Genomic DNA, 8428 nt, shown 5'->3' with positions numbered 1-8428 from the left:
GGAGGAGGCTTCGGCGTTCGTATTTACCCGTAGTGACTAAAGTGGTTTTGCTTTCTTTAGAATTGAGACCCCCAACTCTGAGGCTGACTGAAAATTTTAAATCCGAACACACTAGGCCCTTCTGGCATTTCCTAACACAGCCCAAATCCTGGGCCAGTGCTGCCCAGCAGCGGCACCTGGGTGTGTGGGGGTGTGATTGGCTGGAGCCGCGGGCCCGCCTCCGCGCGGGCGTCTCGGACTCGCCCCAGGCTGTGGAGCGGTGCTCCCCTACCAGAGGTATCCGAGCCGTGGAGACTTGTGGTTTCTCTGACTCTGTGGTCTGAGGCGGCAGCACTGATCATGGAGACCGGTGCCTCCCGCGAGCCCGAGACGGCCGAAGTGCTGCCCCAGCACAAGTTCGACTGCAAGTCTCTGGAGGGCTACCTACACCAGCACTTGCCCGGCTTTGGGGCCGAGCCCGAGGCCAAGCTGACGGTTGCCCAATACAGGTACCGACGCCAGCCTTCTCCGCTAGCAAAAACAGATCTGTGCCTTGTGTTTTTCTTCCTCTGGCCTTGGGTGTGTTCCCAATTTCCCCCATCCTGTTTCTTTTTCTGCAGTGACGCACTCTGCAGGCGAGAGCTGCCGTCACCGGTCCCTTGCATTACATTCTGAGTATTTCCAATTCAAGGGCAGTGATGGAAGCACGATAACATTCACGATTCCAACTACAAGAAGGAATCATTGTTAACTATATTCATTGAAGCAATTAAGGTTGGAAGGTCTGTGGGATATAAAGAGGCCTTCGTTCAACGTTTGTCCTATAACCTTTTTTTCTGAGAAGCGGATGTAATTCCGTTCACATTGGCATATTCTTGGAGGCTGAGTTAATGGTACCAGTTGGGGGATCCGAATTCTTATCCTAGATCTTCCATTTAACAAATCACAGCACCACTTTGGGCTTTAGTTCTTTCTGAAGTAGGGGTATAGAACTGGATGACCGTTCTGAGAGCACTGTTCCCCACAGTGAATCTGGCTCTAGTCTGATGTTGTATAACAGAAAATAATTTTCAAATAGACTTTATTCTAAAAATAGTATTTTGATAAACAGAGCTATAGAAGCAGTCCTGGCTTCCAGAAAACTAGACGTGCCACTTACTGACTGGGAATTTAAATACTATGGTACATGAACTCTCTGAGAACTAGTTTCATAATCTGTAATAAATATCTGCCTGTTCTGCTTGATCCTGATAATTAAATGAAGTAATACAGGTGAAATGGCTTAACACTGTAACAGAACTGTATACCAGTGGCATTTATCACTGACATTTATATTCCTTGACTACTGATTTTAGAGAAATTAAAAATAGTGGAAAGGAGATGGATCAGAGAAGGTTTGGGGGTGTGGAATTAAAAGGCACCCTGTGGGAATTCCCTGGTGGTCCAGTGGTTAGGACTCGCGCTTTCACTGCCTGGGGCCATGCTGTGCCGCTGCCAAATTAAAAACAAAAAAAAATAAAAATAAAAGGCACCATGTCATAATAGATATTGTAGGATGAAGGAGAAGGTGGAATAAAATATGGCTGAGGTTTCTAGCCTAGAAGCCTTGTGTTATAAACAAACTAACAGCTCAAAGTTCAAACTTGCTATGGGAATCTGAACAACTTATTTAACTCTTTTGAGCATTGAATCCTCCTTTGGCAAAATGGGGATAGTAATATTTCTCTCCTAGAGTTGTTGGAGAATTATCTAACTGAGAGTTAATTCTGAATTAAGTTGAATGTTAAATAAACCAGAATTGTGCTTGATAAATGGAATTAGTTGTGGTGTAAATAATATATATGTGTGAAACTATCTCCACAGAGAATACACATTTATTTCCAAGACACATGAAAAAGTTTATGAAAATTGAAGACATGTTAGGCCACAAAGGAAGTTTCAGAAATTCTAAAGCGTCATTCTTAAAAAAAAAAAAAATCAGAATATAAATGCCAAAAGTTTAGAAATCAAGAGAAGATAGCTAATAAATACATTTTAGAAACTAATTGAAATACAGATTAAAGAGCCAATAATCTACAGAAAATAATGGAGTTTATCAAAGTTCAGTATGCGAAAATCAATTGCATTTCTTGACTTTAGCAACAAAAATGTAAAATTATAATTTTCAGAAAGATAAAATTAATAAGAGCAACAGAAATATAAATTTCTCAAATATTAATCGAATAAAGTATGTGCAAGACCTTTGTAAATGAAATTATAAAACTGTATTAGGACCTTAAAAAGAACTAAATGAATTGAGAGATGCCATGTTCACGAATAGGAGAATTCAGAATTGTACATTTCTCTTTTTTCCCAACTGATCTATAGATTCAGTGCAATGACGATCAAAATCTTAATTTTTTCCCTAACTTGAAAAATTACTCCTAAATTTTATGTACAAGAGCAAAGGGCTAAGAATAAGCAAAAACACTCCTGAAGAAGAACAAAGTGGGAAATTTGAATTAAGATGGCATATTATTAGCACAGAATAGACAAACAGATCAATAAAATAGAGTCCACAAAAAGACCCACATGTTTATAGAACTTTGACATATGACAGTGCTGGCACAGAGAATCTGTGTGTGGGGTTGGAGGGAGAAAAGATTTTTCAGTAAATTATACAGCAACAATTATTATCTGTATGAAAAAATTGAAAGTAGCCCTGTCCCTTACTCTGCCTCACACAGTTCCAGGTGGACTACAGACTTGAATGGTAAAGGCAAAACTATAAACATTTGGAAGACATATAGGAGAAGATCTTTATGACTTTGGAGTAGAGAATAAAATCTTTAAAAAGACAAAAGCACAAACCATGAAAGATATGATTGATAATTTTTTAGTGAAAGAATCCTTAAAGTGAAAGAACAAAAGAAAATATTTTCAGTGTATATAATGGATAAAAGATTAATATCCAGAACATATAAAGAACTACAATAGCCCAACAGAAAAATGGGCAAAAGACTTGAAGATACTTAACCTCATTACACTATGATAATTGGGGAAATGCAAATTAAAATGACAAGATACCATTTCACACCATCACATTCACTTTTTTTTTTTAATCTGACAATATCAAGCAGGATATGAGATAACAGGGACTCATCCACTATTGGTGAGGGTGTGAATTAGTATAACTACCTTGGAGAACAATTTGGCACAGTCTTGTAAAGATGAAGATAGGAAGACAAAGCCCCATGAAAAGCAATTCTATTCCTAGTTTTATACTCCTGAGGAATTCTTGTACCATGGTATCAGGAGATAATCTACAAAAATGTTCATTGCACTGTTTGTAATAGCAAAAATACAGGAATAAAACACGATGTTCATCAATAGTAGAATGGATGAATAAATTGTAGTATATTCACGTGATGGAACACCATACAGCAGTGAACATGATTCAGCTGCAGCTATACACAACAACACAATCAAAAACTGGACAAATAAGCAGTATATTGTTTAAAGAGATAAACTTCAAGGTAATGATATATTTAAAAATCAAGACAGTAGTTACTCTGAAGGGACAGGGAATTCCCTGGTGGTCCAGTGGTTAGGACTCAGCGCTTTCACTGCAGTGGCCCAGGGTCAATCCCTGGTGGGGGAACTAAGATCCCTCAAGCAGCTCTGCACAGCCAAAAAATTAAAAAATGAAGGGAGGAACACAAAGAGAGCTTCAGAGATACAGTAACTTTTTTCTTTCTTAAACTGGGTAGTGAGAACACTGGTGTTTGTTGTGTTATTCTTTATGCTTTACAAATTTTGTATATATTTTTCAACTATGCAAAATTTATTTTTAGAATTTGAAAAAATTAAATCATATTAGAAATAAAAATATTTAGATTTAAACAATAATGAAGGCATTGTATAACTTGATAGAACAAAACTTATCATTTCCAGCTATGTGCATAATACATGCCTGGCACTGCTCCAACCACTGGGGATATAACAGACAAAAAAATCTTGCCTTTTTGGAACTTCCATTATATTTGGAGAAGAGAGATGATAAATAAAATCACTTTCTAAATATTACAGTGTAGAAAAAGGTGATATGTATCATGGAGAGAAACAAAGGAGAATAGGAAATGTTTAGGAGGAGGGAGAAGAAAGGCCTCAGTGAGAAGATGGAATTCAGCAAAGAGAGATGGGGATGTGAGCCATGTAGCTATCTGGGGAAAGAGTATTCCAGACAGAGGGAACAGCAAGAGCAAGAGCTCTCCAGTGGGTGGAGAGACTACAAGCCAATGTGCCTGGAGTTGTGTAAGCAAGGGCAACAGGAATTCTGTTGGCTGTTATGAGGACGTTGGCCTTTACGTTAGTCGAAATGGTGAGAGATTAGGGATTTGGGGGCAGAGGAGGGAAGTGATTTGTCTTTTTAAACAGAATCTCTTTGCCTATTGTGTTGACTGAAGGAGGCAAATACAAGGAGACCAGTTTGGAGTGTATTGCAATGACCCGGCACAGAGCAGTTAGTGGTATGGACCAGGGTAGTAGTGTAGGACAGGTGCAAAGTGCTCATATTCTGGATTTATTTTGAAGAATTTACTGACTGATCAGGTGTGGGGTATGAAAGCAAAAGAAAAGGAGACAAATAGTGTTCCATTTTTGTCTTGGCAACTGGAAGGATGGAGTTATCATGAAATGAAGTAGAGATGACTGTAGACAATCAGACTGGAAGGGAAATATCAGGAACTCAGTTTTGCAATGTTAACTTTCAAGATGTCTTTTGGAGTGGATATGTATAGTAAGCAGGCAGATATATGGGTCCAGAGGTCAGGGCAGAGATCTAAACTAGACATTTACATTTGGGAGTCATTGAGATAGAGAGGGTATTTAAAGCCATGAGATCTTACCTAGATGATGAGTCTACGTGAAGATACAGAAGGTCTATGAACTTATTCCCAGGCATCCCAACATAAGAAGTTGAAGAATTAAGGGGGAACCTACAAAGGAGTCTTAAAAGGAGTGGCCAGAGAGATGGGGAGAACCATGGTCTGATACCATAGCAGTATTATTGACCTTGAAAAAGTAATTTCAGTGGAAAGATAGGAACGAAAGCTTGATTGAAATGGGTTCAAGAGAAAATAGGAGGAGAGGAATTGGAGCAAGGAATATAAACAACTCTTGAATTTTTCTACAAAGGTGGAAATAAATGTCTTACATAGAGGGGGAAGTGGGGTCAAGAGAAGTCTTTAAAAAAAAAAGGCAGAATGTTTATATGCTGATGGCAGTGATCCAGAACAGACAGAAAAATTTGTGTAGGAGAGAGGGCTAGAACAAAGTCCTTGAGTAGACAAGAGTAGGATGGGATCTAATTCACAAGAGAAGGGATTGTCCTTAGATAGGAATGTAGACATTCTTCTACAGACTCTATAGGGAAGAAGAGTATATGAGTACAGGTGCTTCTGTGCAGTAGATATGGTAGTGTAAGCTTGTGGAAGTTCTCACCTGATTGCTCCTATTTTCTCTGTGAAATAGGAAACTAGGTAATCAGCTGAGAGTGAAGATGGTGGGAAAAGTGTTGGAGGTTTGAAGAAAGAGTAGGAATTGTGAAATAGTCATCCAAGAGCATGGGAGAATGAACAGGCCAAGGAAGTATATTATGATTGCTGGCAGCGTTCACTTTGAGGTTCATAGTCATGAATTTGAAGCAAGAGTAGTTATTTTAGTAGATATTATTGATACTTTGCCCAGATTCTCTTGCATTCCTTTCTACTGTTTCCATGCACACCCTGGTTTGGTGGCTTCTGCTTCCAGTAACCAGAACCTATGGCTCTTTTACAGACTGTTCTTGCCTACTGGAGCCTCTTTTGCCCTGAATGTTGTAGTGCCTAAGATGGCACTGGAATGGAGGTACTAGTGGGAATGAAAGAAAGGAAATTATGATCAGACATAGAAATGCTTAAAAAATAGGATAATGCAGTACTTGAGTTGTTGTTATTGATAAGGTATAGGGTGTGTCCCATAGAATGAGTGACAGTTCTCTTGGATATATACCTAGAAGTGAAATTGCTAGATCATATGGCAGCTGTATCTTCAATAAGAAGCTTTTAGTTTTCCTTTTATATTTCACCTGGGTCATTTACCATCATAAAACGCCAGTGCTTCATATATGACTGCATTATCAAAAATGCATCCAATCAGACATTTGGCATTAAAAAATGTCTTTGTAAGGTTCATTGCACCTTGACTCTTTGGAGCATCACAAATAAATTGTCCCATGTCAAGACAGACAACACAGCTTGAAGTGGTCCCATTTCCTGACCATTGTGGCAATGATCTCCACTTTCCTATGCTAAAAGGCACCCCCCACACAGGATTAGATGGTGCCAAGATGATTGCTGGGGAGGATGGGTCTGGCTTATCAGAGTTAGAAGTAGACACTGGACGGACTGCTGCATTCAATCTGGACTACTCTTGTTCTTTGCAGATGGAGGTGGAGGCCTAGGGAGAAACTTCAGGAAAAAAAATGTTTTTAACTTTCCCCTATTACCTGTTACCTCAGGGATTAATTCATCTTTTTTTTTTAGTTTAGGGCCTCTCTTTCATGCAGTTGAATTATTTAAAAGCTGTGTAAATGAAGATATAGATTGAATAATTTTGGTAGCTGGAGTATATTTCCTTAGTTCACATGAGAATTTCTGTTCACAGGGCAGAGAAAGCCAGTGCCCTGGTGTCTGTGAGTCACCTGGGGCACTGTTGCACTTCCTGGCCCAGATATCCACTCTAGGACCTTGCTTATCAGAATTCCCTCTTTAGAGAGCTGTACTTGGAGTTCTCTCTCCAATGACAGATGTTGGAATACCAATCCAGCCGTTCCAGCATCCTTTAATTAATTTTCTGACTGATCACCTACAATCTCTTCTCCCAGCCTTTCTTTGCTTAGATCTAGACATTGTTCTAGGTGCACTTCTGATAAAACTCATGATTTGCAGGTAGGAAGTGTGGTCTCCTCTACCTGTGTAGGTTGTAGATTCTCCAGCTGCCACTGTGTTACCATCTGCTGTATATCATCCAAAAGCTCATGTTCTTAGCTGCTGATAGCACCCCTCTTGGCATTCCCCCATTGAAATGGGTTCATTTTCATTTTGTGTTTTCTTTTGAAATTTCAGCAGGATTTGGGGAAAAGGAAAAATATATCTTTGTTATTGACCTTTTCTCTACTCTTATCTAGATCAGGACAGTCCAATCCAACCTTTTATCTCCAGAAGGGCTTTCAAGCATATGTACTCAGAAAAAAACCACCTGGCTCACTTCTTCCTAAAGCACATAAGGTATGGTATACAAACGCAATGATAAATTCCTTGTTGACTAATAAATGCATTTTATATACACAAAACAATTTAAATTGCTTTTAAAAATAATCACAATTATTAAATATAGAAAATGCATTTTATTTCTTAGATGAAAATTTCACTTTAATTGTATCCCCCCTTTTAGTTTTTATTAAGGATTTGAGTTTGAAATCTGAGGCTGTGTTTCGGCTGTTAATCCTGAGCAATATCCAGTCCTCTTATGGATTTGATTCCTTCCTATACAATTAGCTAGAAACACAGTCACCCAGTAGATATTTTCAGTGCTACTCATTTATAGATATTTTGTACTTTGGTTAAATTATGTTTTAAAAAGCACATTATTAGGGCTTCCCTGGTGGCGTAGTGGTTGAGAGTCCGCCTGCCGATTCAGGGGACACGGGTTCATGCCTCAATCTGGGAAGATCCCACATGCCGCGGAGCGGCTGGGCCCGTGAGCCATGGCCGCTGAGCCTGCGCGTCCGGAGCCTGTGCTCTGCAACGGGAGAGGCCACAACAGTGAGAGGCCCGCATATCGCAAAAAAAAAAAAAAAAAGAAAAAAAAGCATATTATTATATCTTATAACAATATATACTCACTGAATACTTTAATATATTTGATATGACAATTCCCTGATCTTTTGGTGATAAAAAGAAATATTTAAATAATCATTTTTGTATTATTCTCTAAATTGACAGTGAGAATTATAAAAGATTTTTGTTGAAAACTGACTCTGTTTTCAGAAAAACAGATATTATCTATGGATTTTTAGAGAAGAGAACATTAAAAGCATGATGCATATTTTGAATATTATTATAATCATGTATAACAGGTGCTTCCCAGGCCCAGATGACTAGAGATGGGCCATTGAAGGGGGGTTTAATATCACAGTAATGGAAAATGCAGATTTTGACCTTCTTGGTCCTGTATCATATTCCCAGAAAATGAAGTGACTTGGATGCTTAAGATAGAAAAAGTTTAGTAACTTTTATTAAGCCTCAACACTGCATGGCTGAAGGAAAATCCCCACTTGTAGGGAGAGATTTATGCCCCAATAAATAGCTGGGTTTGTCTCCTCTTGATAACGACCTAGATGTCTGGAAGACATCAGAACATAACATAA

At 38.7% G+C, this 8428-nt stretch overlaps 1 protein-coding gene across 7 annotated transcripts in view; it reads left to right on the top strand.

Moving 5' to 3' along the window:
- Nucleotides 1-65: 65 nt before the first annotated feature.
- The window catches only part of ACAD11 (acyl-CoA dehydrogenase family member 11), a 100415-nt gene continuing 92052 nt past the window's right edge, over nt 66-8428 (top strand). For all 7 annotated transcript variants that reach the window (XM_082626067.1, XM_082626068.1, XM_082626065.1 and 4 more), the window contains exons 1-2: nt 66-488; nt 7187-7286. In XM_082626067.1, the coding sequence (XP_082482193.1) occupies nt 340-488; nt 7187-7286 (249 nt within the window). In that variant the 5' untranslated portion in view covers nt 66-339. The remainder of the gene's footprint in view (nt 489-7186; nt 7287-8428) is intronic.

This window comes from Mesoplodon mirus, assembly GCF_964341445.2.
Source record: "Mesoplodon mirus genome assembly, chromosome: 6".
Classification (NCBI taxonomy): Eukaryota; Metazoa; Chordata; class Mammalia; order Artiodactyla; family Ziphiidae; genus Mesoplodon; species Mesoplodon mirus.
The sequence above is the reverse complement of the archived record's forward strand: the minus strand, read 5'-3'. Positions and strand labels throughout refer to the sequence as shown.